The 15,017-nt window shown below is 43.2% G+C and overlaps 1 protein-coding gene across 1 annotated transcript in view; it reads left to right on the forward strand.

The window, feature by feature from the left end:
• wwc3 (WWC family member 3) overlaps positions 1-15,017 on the forward strand; it is a 39,867-nt gene extending 24,850 nt beyond the window's left edge. The window contains exons 6-22 of the mRNA XM_005732371.1: positions 2,534-2,663; positions 4,072-4,215; positions 4,381-4,454; positions 6,152-6,400; positions 7,864-7,953; positions 8,201-8,772; positions 9,256-9,376; positions 9,640-9,720; positions 9,811-9,897; positions 10,675-10,870; positions 10,964-11,134; positions 11,654-11,745; positions 11,849-11,996; positions 12,084-12,248; positions 14,400-14,492; positions 14,575-14,805; positions 14,886-15,017. Of these exons, the coding sequence (XP_005732428.1) occupies positions 2,534-2,663; positions 4,072-4,215; positions 4,381-4,454; positions 6,152-6,400; positions 7,864-7,953; positions 8,201-8,772; positions 9,256-9,376; positions 9,640-9,720; positions 9,811-9,897; positions 10,675-10,870; positions 10,964-11,134; positions 11,654-11,745; positions 11,849-11,996; positions 12,084-12,248; positions 14,400-14,492; positions 14,575-14,805; positions 14,886-15,017 (2,776 nt within the window). The remainder of the gene's footprint in view (positions 1-2,533; positions 2,664-4,071; positions 4,216-4,380; positions 4,455-6,151; positions 6,401-7,863; positions 7,954-8,200; positions 8,773-9,255; positions 9,377-9,639; positions 9,721-9,810; positions 9,898-10,674; positions 10,871-10,963; positions 11,135-11,653; positions 11,746-11,848; positions 11,997-12,083; positions 12,249-14,399; positions 14,493-14,574; positions 14,806-14,885) is intronic.

The following is a 15,017-nucleotide window of genomic DNA, read 5'->3' on the forward strand; positions in this document are numbered from 1 at the left end:
GTTTCTGTAGCCAACATCGCAATCAGCAGCTCTAAGAATTGAACTAAAATAAATGTAAGCATATATGATGCTGTACGGCACGGGGGAGGTGGGGCGATTCAATACAGCCAAGCACAGAAGGGTGGGCAGTGTCCTGTTTTCTGCTAAACACATAAACCTATAAACTACTCGGCCCTGCCAATGGGCCGGGGGGAACAAAGCAGGGCTTGTTTTGGGAGGAAGAGGCAGGGTCGGGTGGATGAACAGTACCTGCTGTTGAAGGAGAGTGAAGGAAGCGGGTTGTGGCGAGAGGGGAGGCCACGTGCCAGGTCCACTAACGGAGGAGGCACGGTCCTGTGCTCTTCCAGCTCCCCACCAACCAACCACCTACCTAACCACACACACACAGACTAGGGATACAAGATTTACTCTGCAAGCACGATGAAATACGCAGATAGGTCATATTTGGTGTACTGCGATATGTTTTTGTTTATTTTTTAATGTCATGATCTGTAGGATAAACCCACGCAGAGATTTCACCTGCTAAATCAGGGAGAGCCCAAACAATCCCTGATTGTTGAAAGTAAACGAACGGAGCCTTTATACCAGTCTGTCACATGCAGTTTCAGTATTTCTGAACTAACCACAGTCTAAAGAAACACTTGACTCATTCATGAATACAATACAGTAAGACTTCAGATGTTCATCAGATTATTTTGTGACTTTACTCACCACTGACAAGTTTTCCAATAAAAGCACCGTATCTTGTTGTGCAAGTGAATGAGAGATTCATTCCTAATTTTAAACTACTTTAGATACAAATAAGAAAGTAAAGGTAGGTAAGAGTCAGATTAGTGATAAATAACAGTTCAATAGAGCCGATTAGCTCTCATTCTTAATCCTTGTGCTTCTTTTGGTACTTACTCTTATTACTTTTAGTGTCCGAAATTAAATCCATTTCAGTTTTATTCTGTCTTAAAGTCAAAGATGTACAAAGATGCTTGAAAACATTAACATAAGTTTAAACTTTTAGTTCTGACATCGACCTCTATGGAAGCCCAAAAATGACAGAAGACTCATGAATGATTATCAGAAAAAAATAATATATTTGTTTAAAAATCTCTTTATATTATTAACTAATAATGTTCAGTTTGCGGGCTTCATATATCCATCTCAACCTCACTTAGAAAATCACCGACATACATGATGCTGATATACCTTTAGTTTAGTTTATTAGGACCCACGCTAGCTACAGCCGTGCAGCAACGTTTCTCCCTGGAGGTCATAAAGGGAAACTTCACATTGTTACAGTGCAGCAAAGCTACTTAGAGACGTAGCAAATTAAAAAAGCTGTAACTCCAAAAACACACACGAGAACACAAGCTTGTTAAAACCGTCGGACCATAAAAAAACTGGTTTGTCTTGTGTTGTCTTCATAGCTCAGTTCATTAGTTGGATTGAATTTGATTTTCCGCAGATGTCTTTTCAAACATCTTTGATTTTAAGCTTTTTAAGAACATAGGAAAAATACTGAAACCATGAAGGTTTGCCCTCTGGGACCAGGGCTTTCAGAGTGTGGCCTGTGGGTTAACGACTGCCCTTATTAACATTTTATGGGGCGTCCATGAGTGCTGACTGCACTACTATACATTTAATTAATTCACAGTTCATGTCATACTGTGATAAAGAAACAAAACACAAGAACAAGGTGGCATTTCTCTTCACATTTAACTATTCTAGTGTTACCATCACAGCAGGCTTCCCTTCATCCACCAGCTTTCTACTGCTTATCTGGGCCCTGTGCTCAGACCTCTCTCCCACCATCTCCTGCAGCTCTTTCATGGGGATATTGAGTCATTCCAAAGCCAGGAGAGGCATATAAACCCTCCAGCATGCAGTGAGTCTGCCACAGGCCCTCTTCCTGGTAAGTCCAGGAACGCCTCACATCAAATGTGCTGGGAAACCACCTCCTCCTGCTTTCAGTTTGGAGGAGTAGTGGTTCTACTCCTGAACCCTGTCTCTAATGGACATCCCAGCTGCCCTTCAGAGGAAGCTGATTTCTGCCCTTTGGTTCTTCTTTTTTTTTGGTCACTACCCAGAGCTCATGGCCATAGGTGAGGGTGGGAACGTAGATCGACCAGTAATTCTGAACAGCTTCCCTTTCACGCTTCGCTGGCTCTTCCTTATAAAAATCAGAGGAGTGTACACATCACTGCTGATGCCACACAAAGCCATCCCCATTCTCCTGTCCTTCATAAACAAGGCCCTAAAAGCCCTCCCATCACAGGGAATTAGTCACATGGGCCTTCAGTTACCCTGACAGTTACCTTTACTTTCAATGAATGTAACAGCCACTTTAAAGTAAAAAAAAAAAACCAAAACAAAACCAAACAAACTACAAAACAACAACAAAAAAAATCTAAATAAACCACATTACATGCTACTGGGTCATAATGTTTCGAGAGCCCTTGCTGTACATCAGAGCTTCATTATACTTTGCAAAAGCCAAGAGTGTCTTAGCAGATATAAAATGTGTATTTTTTTTACCTTCCAGGATTGACAGAAAGATGTCCTCCAGTCAGACAAACTACAAGCTGGACGAGGCTCAAGCCATCTTCAACGAACTGCGTAGCATCAAGAAGGCCATCAGCACAGGCGAGAAGGAGAGGCAGGACCTCATCCAGGTGTCTCTTTTTTCCCCTTCTTCTTTAAAGATCATGTTGACTTGCCAGCTTCAGAAGTTCTCAGTTTTTTGTTTTGTTTTTTTTTGTTGTTGACATGTTCGATACTGACCTCTAGTGTCTGTCAGCCTCTGCTACTTCGCCTCATTGTCTATTATTAAAGCACATTTCCAGACATCTGAATCACCCACCAAGTTTCAGGTTTTGTCAGCAAACCAAAATATACGACGCAGCAATAAATTGTGAATAATCGAGCGGTAACAGGATGATAATGATGACCACATTTGCAGATGCATTTCCTGGCAGCATCACAATCTATTTTTGAGCACGCAGTGGAGGCAGATGACACTTTTTGACATATTTTTTTCTTTATCAAAAGAAAAATTCACACAAGGCATTTAAGAAAAAGCAAACGATCAAACGTTTATCATACAAACACGTTAAAGCACCTACTCATATAAACTAAAACAGAGGCATTTAATTTGGCTAAAAACTCCCTGTAATAATTCAGTAAAAACAAACTCTGCATGATTCACAATAAACAATTACACTGATAACAGAGAAAGTAAAAAAACTGTCTCCAGACCTTTTCAGACTCTTCTTCTTTGGCCTTCAGTATTTATGTTATTCTTTCTAGTAGAAGGTTTGATGTTATCTTTTATTTTATTTTTATTTTTTACCACTCTGGCTGTGGGGGCATTTTCCAAGCTATCTTTAAGTGACCGTAACTGGTGACCACCAAAGAAATTTGAACCTTTTTTCTTCTTCTTCTTTCGACTGCTTCTTTTAGGGATCACAACTGCAGGTCATCTGAATCCATCTCACCTTATTCCTAACATCCTCTTCTGTCACACCAACCCTCTGCCTGTACCTCCTTCACTATGTTCATGAAATTTCTGAGGTCTTCCTCTTTTCTCGCTGTCTGACAGCTCCATATTAAACATCCTTTGTCCAATATGTCCACTGTCTGAACTGTCTCAGCCTCTCTTACTTTCTCTCAGTCTACTCAACCTAATCTGTCCTTTATTATAATGATTTCTTATCCTGTCCATTCTCGTCATTCCCAATGAAAGCTTTAATATCTTCAACTCCTCCAGATGCGCTTCCTGTCTTTTCGACAGTGCCGCTGTCCATAAACCGTACATCATAGCAGGTCTCGCTAACATCTTGCAGTGAAAATCAATAGAAACAAGACAGAGTACACCTGTGTGAATAAGAAAGAAGCAGGCCGTTGTTCCCAAAGAACAAAAACTACTCTTGACTGTTTATTAAAATGAAGTCATATCTCTAACATATCCCAGTATAAGTTAATTAAAGATTATTTTGAACTCTGAATCATCCGAAGGTTTGAATTATTTAAGAATATAAATATGGAGTTGGAAATGAACATAACGTGTCCTCTTTCTCACAGAGCCTGGCTAAGCTGACTGTTAACTTCCAAAGCAGCTTGTCGGTGAGCGATTCGGCCAGCGAGATGGCGAACAGCACTGGAACCGTGGGTGACAATCTGCAGCAGTACTGTGACACTGGCTGTCAGACTGACATCATGGGGGAGGTAGGAGACGCCGCTACACCTCCCTGTCTCACCCTAAATTAATAGTCAGCATCCCAGATGATGAGTGTATTACTTTATTTAACTCCCTGCATAAATTTGAAATGACTAAAGCCAAATAATCTGATCGTATCGTGTAATCTGGTCCATTGCCTTATTTCTCTTCAGTATGTTTCCCAAGACTCCTCATATTTGGTGGACAAAGTGAAACTGAACTGGCAGTACGAGGAAGCCAAGAAAAAGTAAGTGTGCCTGGCTGTTTGTTATTCGTACTACTATGACACACCAGCAGTGGGAGGATGTGTTATGAATAGTATTTGCGCCCGGTGGACGTGGCTGCTGAGCGATGTCTGGCCGGCAGAATGAGCTGGGTGGTCACATTCTTGCCTGGCCACGCTGCTGCTGCTGACTGTGTGCTGCCTTTGTGCACACAGCCAAAGGGAGAGGACTGCCCACCGCCAGCCTCCATGTCAAACCCTGTTTCTCCGCAGGGTGATTTAATATAGACACTGTTTGGCTAAATATATCCCAGCTCACCCTATAGCCTCGACCAACTTATATGTTGGCAAAATCAACACTGGATAAAGCATGGAATTCCTTTACATTAAAAAAAAAAAGGGTGCTTACGAATTCAGCACAGGTTCGTCCAGTAATTTGGGCTGTAAATGTGACTCGGGCCACTTCGGTTAAATCTATGTGTTAGTTGGTCACCATATCAGGATCTCTCAAAAAAATCAAGGGAACATCTCTCACTAATTCACTGAGGACAAATGTGATGATGTGACAGCAGTCAGTGGAAATTCTCAACTGTTTGAAGGCTGGATTCAAAATCATATCAATGATTAAAGTGAGACATTGAAATCAGAAGCTAATCCAGCTGATGTCGTCATGTGTCCCAGTACTGCGTACCAACCCTACGTGCCTATATGCACTGACACTCTTACAAGGAAGCTCATTTAGGTCAATTGTATCTGTGATGCTGTTCTGGCGGATTGCGCAGCTCATGGCCATAGGAGAGGGTCGTTAAACGAGTAAATCGGTTTTGCTTTCACACTCAGGTCATGCCTTATCCAAACTATGTGTCATTATTATAAGAAAATTAAATTACAGTGGAAATTATATGACCCAGTTCACAAAAATGACAGACGGTGAGAAAATCTAGAACAAACTTCTGATGTTTGTGTTGTCTAATGATTCCTGGTCAGACTGTCTTCCAGCTATAAAGAGGTTACAGCAGCAACATCCTCAGTTATTACTTTGGCTCGATACACATTAAAAAAAAAAAAAAAAAGATTCATGTTGCTGTTGTGACCCAGCAGCTGTAGTGCCAACCATGACATCAGGAGGGGAAGAGAGGCAGGGAGGGAGGGGGGAGACCTGTGGAAACTTGCATGCTCTGTCACTGAGTCACTCTGTCTGAAATCCATCTCACATAAACACAGTTATTTCATCCAAGCTGAGAAATCACTCTGTGAGAACCCAATTAACTCTGAGCAAACATCTGGATCGTATACACCTGTAAGAGCACTCGCTGATGCAGCAGGTAGCTCGGGCAGAAATTACAGACACTGAATGCTGTCATTATAAATCACAGCATGAAGCGTCAGCAGGGCTCAAGTGTGCAGTGTTAAGTGGAGCCGATTGTACGTGTGTTGCTATAAACACTTGTGCAGAGTAAACAGAAGCTGTACATAATGCTGCAGGTAGCATTTATTCAGCAGCTGCTCATAAAAATATTAATATGGGGCCACAGAGGTTGTGAATGTGAGTGTATGTAAACTTTAAACCACAACTATTATCATGAAGTTCTGAGTCTGAAAGACTGATTTTTTTTTTTTTCTTAACCATGGTATGTGAATTTAAAGTGAACGTGAAATTTACGATGTAAAAATGTAAAGGGTTTATACAGCATGTGTAATCTTTCCCGCTCCTCTCTCAGGGTGCAGAGCATACAGCACCAGCTAGCACAGCTGGACAGTGAGAGCTGGTCGGGGCGGGCCGAGGCAGACCGCGACCGGGACTTCTTGCAACTCCTGCGCGAGAAGGAGGCCCTCCTGCAGGAGATCATTCATGTCAGCAAGCAGCAGCACCTGCCGGAGAAGCTGCTGGAGCTGGAGGAGGAGCGCTCCAGGCTGGAGGAGGAGGTGCAAAGGGCACAGAGCTCCCAAAGCCAGGGAGCCAATCAGAGGTGAGAATGATGACAGCGTGCTCTCTGACAGGCAAATTTAAGATGCATAAACAAATAATACAGTAAGAGTGATAATTTACAGTCAGGTGCACTTTAATGTTATTTAATAAATATCAGGTTAATAAGTAACACTTATCACCAGAACACACCAATAGCACCATATTGGATATATAATAATAAAGACACCTGAAGACTCATTCCACATCCAAACAGATGCCAAATGAAGCCAAAGGTTATTTTGTGTCATAAATGAAGATAATCTCAAGGTGAATGGTCTCACCATAACAGTAGTCAAGCGATCGAGTAAACAAAATGTGTATCACAGTTCAAATTACAACTCTTTATACAAACATTTTCATATTTTATTTAATTTTTTATGAACACTGAAAAGAGAAAGGAAAAGCAATAAAGTGTCCATTAAACAAGTATGTTACCCAGCTTTTTCCTCTACACCCTTTAAATGTCAGGGGGAGGGGGGAATAAGCAAGAAAGACATAAAAACAACAAAACAAGAGAAGCCACAGAGAAACAAATGGAAAGAAGTTTATAGCAAGAAAAAATAAAGTCATATAGACGGAAATGCTGAGATGTCATGTGGTCCTCTCGAGTAATGGAGCCTGTGAAGTGCTGCCATGTTTTTTTTTGTTTGTTTGTTTTTTAAATCGGCTTGCTTTACCTAACACGTCATATTGTTCTACATCCATTAAAGGTACTTGGAACAATAATTTGTTGACACTGTATGAACTGAGAGTGGTACACATTGTGTTTAAATGTTAACAGGGCATCAGTATTTCCAATCTTTTTACACACATTTGGAAATTATTATCTTCTCTGCCCCATCATCGCCTCCACTGCCTGCATCATAGCTGTCATATGTCTGTGAACTTAGCAGCCTGTGGGGTTTCTTTTTGTATCAAGGGGATGCACATATACTCACATACTAAAATGAAAAGCTGTAAATCCATCATCATAAATCGCAGTGAGCTGTTGGACTTTGTGTCCATTTCCATACTACATACTAACTGTCAGCAGGTTTCCGTATGTGGTTTGTTCACACTGGAAAAATGACAAACCAAAGAAAACTCAAAACAGTTTCCATGCAGAAACAATTTGTTACTGATATTTTTATTTATTGCCCGCTTTGTTTCAGCTTTTTATCGCACACTTTTTAAACATTTACTAAAACCTTTTAGAATGAGTTTGAAGTGTGTATAAAAATGAGCTGATCAGGGGAAGGATGCCTCAAATAACTCTCCTTACATGAAACCATAACATAGTGTATCTCGTTCACTATCAGATTAGGTTTGCAGCTGTGTTCTTCTATAATATACCAGTGCCCTCGTAGCCCAGTTTATCCTGCAAGATTAAAACGCAGTGAGCTGTTACACAAGCCTGCCGGCTGATATGTGATGCCATACATTAAACTCTGGATTTCTTATACGTCGAAGTGAATCTCCCAACAGGATCCTGCAGCAGGAGAAGAGGAATGTTCTGCTGAGACAGCTGGAGGAGGCAACACGCATCACCACCTACCTTCACTCCCAGCTGAAAAGGTGCTGCACACACTCCTAAAGTTCCTCAGTCATTGTCTGTGTCTGCTCTCTCATGAGTCACATGTTCTGTAGTTTTGCCACCACTGGGAGTTTTAAATTAAAGTGAAATTGTAATCAAAATAAAACAGAAGTGGAGACAGCTTTAAATAACTATAATAAATAAAGTTTTCATTTACTGAATTCATAAAAGGCATTATTTAGATTTCTACCCATTTCTCTCCTGCTCCTTTGTCTTGTCTGCCTCCAGCCTGTCGGCCAGTTCTCTGACCGTGTCGTCCAGCAGCAGCCGCGGCTCTTTAGCCTCCAGCCGGGGTTCCCTGGCGTCCAGCCGAGGCTCCCTCAGCTCCATCAGTTTCAGTGACATCTACGGTCTCCCCCAATATGAGCGCCACGAGGGCACTGGAGAGCCCCTTGACCCTCACCTCCGTTACCTGCTTCCCCCAGAGACCGTCTCAAGCGGCTCCTCCATGTTTACCCCCGACCCTCTGACCCAGAGCAAAACCAAACGCTCCCACGACACCCCGCAGTCCCTGGCTTCGCTGTCCTCCCGCTCCTCGCTCTCCTCCCTGTCACCGCCCAGCTCGCCAATGGACACGCCCTACCACTCTGCCCCTCAGGACTGTCCCCTCACCCAGATGACTGAGGAATACATGGAGCAGGCGGGCCGCGGTATTTTAGAGGGGCTGCGGGCGCAGTCACAAACCCTATCACACACCTCCATGATAAGCAGTGAGGAAACGGTCAGCCCGGCCGCTGTGCATCAACTGGATAACAAGATTCACAGAGACAGTGGGGCTCAGGCGGCTTTCACCTCCACAGGTAAGCGAAGAAACTCTGTATAAACCTAACTCAGAGTTCACAAAAAAAATGTTATATTAATGGGTCAAAATGATTAAAACGGTCACTGTGCTGTTTTCTGTTTTGCTGTTATTATCTTGTTTTGCCTTTCAGCACATCTCCTTATCGTCACTGTAGACATTCAATAAAGTCAAAATTCACTCTCTGCCAAGATATTTAGCTACTTAATTTGATTTAATTATAATAAATGTTCACAGAAACCCCAAAGAAGTTGAGTTTGTGGGTAATTATCATGATCTCAATAAAAGAATAAAAGCAAAAGAGCAGAAATTCTAAATGACACAATGTCTAATCAGTAAAAGACAGCAAGAGACAACAGCTCACTCATTCTGTGAGCTGCTTTTCCTGAGGCAGGCTGTCTTCCTGAGACTCTAAAGATATGATTTTACCTAAAATGCTAAAGCCTACCTGCTAATGCATTGAATTAACTCCAAATCTTTGTAGGAGTTACTCTGAGGGGAAACAGTGCCAACAGAAGTGGCAGGAGAGCCAGGAGAGTCTCTGCAGGTGTTTCTGAGGATGCTCTGGCCACCGACAGCGGGGTGTTTGAGGCCTGGGGCAGAAGGTGAGTAGAGGTCCATTCTCACAGTATTAAAGCTAAACTTTAACACCTCCTAGTGGAGAAGGAGAGTACTACACCCGAAATAAGAACGCGTTCAGAATTTGTGACTGTGGTGTTTGCATGGCATGGCATTTCATTATAAATTCAGGTAGTTATAATCCTGTCCATAGAGGCTTGACTACCTTTAGTAGACTAAACAAAAAGCTTGTGTCCAGTAAAGTGGGAAAACTCTTTGCTCATTCACCATTTTTCCATTCGTCCAACAGGGCGGAGGAGTTTGATGAGATGTCATACATGAAAGAGCTGACGTCTGCGAGCGAGCCCACCCAGATCCAACTGGGACTGCTGTGAGTAAACAAGTTAGTGCAGACAGTGCGTGGGTGGCAAAGCTCGTTCCTCGTTAATATCTCTGGATGAACTGTATTCTCTCTTCACAGGTGGGAGTCCAATTCTCAGTCTCTGCGACTGCATCTGTTACAAGTCAAAAATTTAAATAGGTCAATTGTGAGAGACGGCTATAAAGTGTGAGTACTTTCAGCTCTGAAAATGAAAGAAATACTTGTGGAAGAGTTAAAGTGGCAGAAGGAGATGACTCTATATTAATCAGATGGTTAGTTTACGGGATGCACAGGGAAACTGCTGCTACTCCAGTTTAGGTTAAAAAGAACAGACTTGATGGATTTCTAGTTTAAAAGTCAACTTTTTAAAAAATTTATGCAGTTTTTTTTTTTTTTTAAATCATTAATTTGTTTAGCTAAATTTCCCATATCTTTTCTAACTCGTATTGAGACTGTCAGGCCACTGAGATGATAGGCCTGGTGCACAGGCTGGAGCATTGGCTCACTATCCTGTTTTTATTACATGGAATAAGAATAAAATATCAACAGCAAAACAACACTGCACGAGCTGTATTCAGCCATAAACATTACAGTTAAAAGGATGTCCGAGTACTTCGTTAGACTTTCCTTGATCTTTGCACTTTGCGTTTAAAGGTACCCACTTATCTCCAGTTTGCCTCCTGCAGTTGTTCGTGGAATATCAGGGGAAGAAATTTCACAAACTGATATGTTTCATCCTATCACAGAGGAATTTATTGAGCTCTTTAGAACAGCCCATTTTTAAAATAGTTGTTTAATGTAAAGGCAGACTCAATGACAAAGGGAGTAGAAACTTCCTTCTTCCTATAGTGTTCCTTTTACTTGAGCCAACACTCTGAATCTTTTCTGTCTCAGCACTCTGAGGACACTCGTTCGCATTAAGTAGAAGTCTGAGTATTGTTCTTTTCATGCGTTGTTCTTCAGGTATGTGAAGGTGCACCTGATTTCACTGGACGGCAGCAGGGCCTGTGCGTTTTACTGTTGTACAGCATTGGAGCCACAATCCCAGATGACTTTCAACGAAGGCTTCCGCATTCCTGTCCCAGCAAACGCCCTGGCGGTGTGCGTTCTGCAGCTGTCTGTCTGCTCACTGGGACCTCAGGCTCAGGAAGAGCTGCTGGTGGGTCTGAAGGGCTCAGCTACCATAACCTCACTGCTGGTGGAGACTGGGGTTACATCTGTTCAGATTAAAATGTCCTGTGTTTGCCTGCAGGGTAAAGCCCAGGTGAGCCTGGCAGATTGTGAGGGGAGCCCAGAGATGGTTTACCACTGGCTGCGAGTGCAGATGTTGAATGGGACAGAGTCACAAAGGCCTGAACAGAGGAACGTCATCCAACGCAGACACCAGGATGGCCAGGTTGACGAACAAAGGCCCGGAGCCATGGTAAACATATTTTATTTAGTCAATAACAGCAGTGTCAGGAAGCAGCTGGACGGTGCTGCTCAGGTAAAAATCAGTTAAAAACAAAGACTTTGGCTGTGTGACTGCGTCTGGAGGACCTGGTCAGGGAGAATTCAGACCAAATACTCATTTTGCCCAAAACATTAAGGTGTCAAATCGCGTATATAAACCAGATTGACATTACAGTTGCTACATCCACAATAAAGCCGCAGCCTGTGGTTCCAAGAGCTGAGCCTGAGTAAACTAATTTTATTCACTGGATCCTGTAAGTTGTAATCCTGCTAATTCTTTTGGATAAATTCACATTCCCATTGTTGAATAGCAGCTTGTAGCCAACGGCCTGCAGGCGTGTAGCTTGTTCAAGTACGTAATTGACAAGAATGTGTGTCAGAAGCCAAGTCAGCCTGCATGCTCCAGCCTCAGGCCTTGTCAGCAGTCAGAGGGAGGGGAGTGATGAAAGACTGAAGATCTTTTTTGAGGGATTAAAATGTGATGTTACAGGACACTGCATGCAATCTGCTGTCACGCAACACCCCCACCCACCTGGAGGAGCGGGAGAAGAAGGACGAGCCTGGGGAGGCAGCGTCGGAAAGGTGACATTATCCTCCTCTCAGGCTAGATTTTGCTTTGACAAATAAATACATCGTTTTGGCCCCTGTCATGTTTGTACCTTTATGAGGATGGTGCATTTTTCAGGAGTTGGCAGGCAGAGTCAGTGGACAGCGGCTGCAGCAACAGCATTGCATTCGCCGCTCCCTGCTCAGAGGGCCTGTGTGCAGAGGGAATCTGCATCACCACCGGAGGACGCTGTGACCAGACAGTCTGCAAACCCTCAACAATAAAGGTACGAGGTGACGCTTTGGTAGTGAGGAGATTCTTATTGGGGGAAAAAAATCTGGCATTAAAAGTTCTGTTCATACATTTTTTGTAGGTAGAAAAGGCGACCATGACAGAAGGCATGTTCCCGGAGCCGGTGCGAGTCCGACCTAAAGAGCGGGGAGGCCGCTGGGGTCACGCCTCGCCGTTCATGCGTGGTAGCACCATCGTTCGCTCCCAGACCTTCTCACCGGGTGCTCGGAATCAGTACGTGTGCAGGGTGAGTATTTTATTTTATTATAAAAGTGACAGCATATAGATACAAATATAAGACGTGTAGTGTAATTCTCATCTTTCTTTCCTGTCATGCTGTATATCCATCTGGATGAAAAGGCCGTGCACGATTAATGTGCAGACAATGTGCAGGAAAGCCCCCCCTCATTTTAAGTATTTAAAATGTTCAAACATGAGCTGATTCTTGAATGTAATTAACTGTTTTACAGCAAGTTAAACAGACAACATTCAACCTTGTCAACCATAATTATGACTTTCTGCCACCCGCCCGCGCCCCGCCCACCTCCAGGAACATTTATACTGTATTGTTTGGTTTGAGTTGCCCATCAGCTGTGGAGTTGTCTCCTTTATCTTAATATATATAGCTCAAAAACATCATCTGACAGCTGTGTCTCTTTCCAGAAATCATGACCTAGTTACTAAAATACCCAAATAAAATCCACAAACGCTGTTGTGAGCAGTTTCATGTCGGAACTAATTTCTCTCTACTGTCTACATTTGCCAACCAAAAGAAGTGCACAGCTAGTTTCTGCTCAGCTGTGAGGGGACGACTTTAAGTGTTTACATCCTGTGTAGATTTGCGCTTTCGTCTGCAGCGCTAAGATCGGTGGGTGTAGTGCGGTAACAGGTTTGTGTTTTTAGACTAACTGGGTCATGATTTGTGGAAAGAAACATGAATGAGTGTCTCACATTTTTTGTGAGATGAATGATTTTTAGTCCTTTGTGCCACACTTAACTCTTATCTATGAATCATTCAACCATAAAAAAGGCCCCTAATTCAAAGTACGAAGCAGTGTTGTGTTTACATGTAACACACGACTTGGTAAAGAACCAAATGCATCTTAAATCTATGAAAAACTAATTGAATATATGAAAAATGCCAAAGACAATATATTTGCATAAAATAGTATAGAACGAGGAATAAGCTGAAAACTTTTGGAATACTGTGCAAAGTGTCCATAAAGTGGAAATGGCAGTCCTAAAAAACTACATCAGTGCATTGTCTTCCTTCTCTCACTCCAACCAGTCGCAGCAGATGGCCCCGCCCCTCCCTGAGCCTGGTTCTGCCGGAGGTTTCTTCCTGTTAAAAGAGAGTTTTTCCTTCCCACTGTCGCCAAATAGCTTGCTCATAGGGGGTCATGTGGTTGTTGGGTTTTTTTTCTCTGAAGGTATTATTGTAGGGTCTACCTTACTATATAAAGTGCCTTGAGGCGACTGTTGTTGTGATTTGGTGCTATATAAATAAATTGAATTGAATTGGACCTGAAGCTGAAGTGGAAATGGCAGTCCTAAAATAAATCGGTGTATAAAAGAAAGAAATAGGACCTGGCACAGGACCTGAGAGATACATTTGGCCCTGAAGCCTCATCAGATGCAGTCTCAGTGGAAGAGTGGCTGTCAAGTAGCCATTCTTAAGGAAGGGAAACAGGGAGCAAAGGCTGAGGTGTTCCAAATTACAGGCATCACTGAGGGCCATCGTACTTATGGAGCGATCCAATTTTATTCCAAAATCTATAAACCATGGTTTGTTGTAGTTTGAGGCTACATTTCAGTCAGCAGTGTTGGGAATCTTGTCGAAGTGATGTGATTAATTTAGCATCTGATGGGAAACAACAATGGACTGGCCTCCCCAGAGCCCTGACCTTAACATTATTGAAGTAGTGTGGGATCATGTTCTTCCAAAGAAGAGCTTTGAATGTCCTTGAAAGCCTGGAGAACTGTTCCTGAACACTACTTAAAGAAGGCTGGTCTGAGAGAGTCCAGGCTGTGTTAAAGGATAAAGGTGGTCGCACCAAATATTGACATTCAAGCTAATTAGAATTGTTCAAACCGTTTTTGGTGCGCAAAGCCTTGCAGGGAAGTCCGTGTCTCCACTTGTCTGTAATTAACTAAAACATTTGGGCCAGTTTAAACATGAAATAAATCACTGCCATATTTTCCATATTCATAACAAAATGTAAAGAAATTAGGGTCGGCTCAAGAGTTTTGCACATTACTAAGTGTGGCTCACTTTAAAATAAGGCAACTCGCACTAAAATAATCTAGCTGGATTATTTGGCACCATGGGGCAGTGGAAACATGTATTTGATTTTAGGGTGAGCTGTGGCCTTAAAGTGGATGTTACTGTTTCTTTCAGCTGTATCGCAGTGACAGTGACAGCTCAACTCTACCAAAGAAGTCGCCTTTTGTTAGAAACACATTGGAAAGAAGAACACTGCGATATAAGCAGGTACGTTCTCATTATGTCTCTTTCACCCTGTGCCTGTACGGGTTTTTTTTGTCGTTTACCTGAGTTGTCTGTGTGTGAGCAGCAGTCGTACCGCTCCCCCCTGGCCGAGCAGCCGACGCGCACCTCCCTGGACCTGGAGCTGGATCTCCAGGCCTGCAGGACCCGTCAGAGGCAGCTGATGGAGGAGCTGAGCGCCCTGAGAGAGCTGAAGCTGCGACTGGAGGAGCCGCAGACCAGGGAGGCCACCGAGCTCCCCAACTGGGCGCTGAGGGACGAGCGCTTTCGATGCCTGCTCAGAGAGGCCCAGAGACAGGTGAGGAAACAGAGTGGGCTGCAGCTCCCTTACAAATACGCCTCTCCCAGCAGCGTTTGACAGTTTTTGCTGCTTTACAGGCCAACCAAAGCAAGCAGGAGCAACGTCAGGAAGAGGCGGCAGAGAGGAGGCTGAGGAAGGCCTCTAAGGAGGTTCTACAGATGAGAGGGCAGAGCCAGAAGGAGCCGCTGCCTGTGCAGACGTTCAGGTGA

This window comes from Pundamilia nyererei, unplaced genomic scaffold, assembly GCF_000239375.1.
Source record: "Pundamilia nyererei isolate P.nyererei 1_Seehausen unplaced genomic scaffold, PunNye1.0 scaffold00046, whole genome shotgun sequence".
NCBI classification, from domain to species: Eukaryota; Metazoa; Chordata; class Actinopteri; order Cichliformes; family Cichlidae; genus Pundamilia; species Pundamilia nyererei.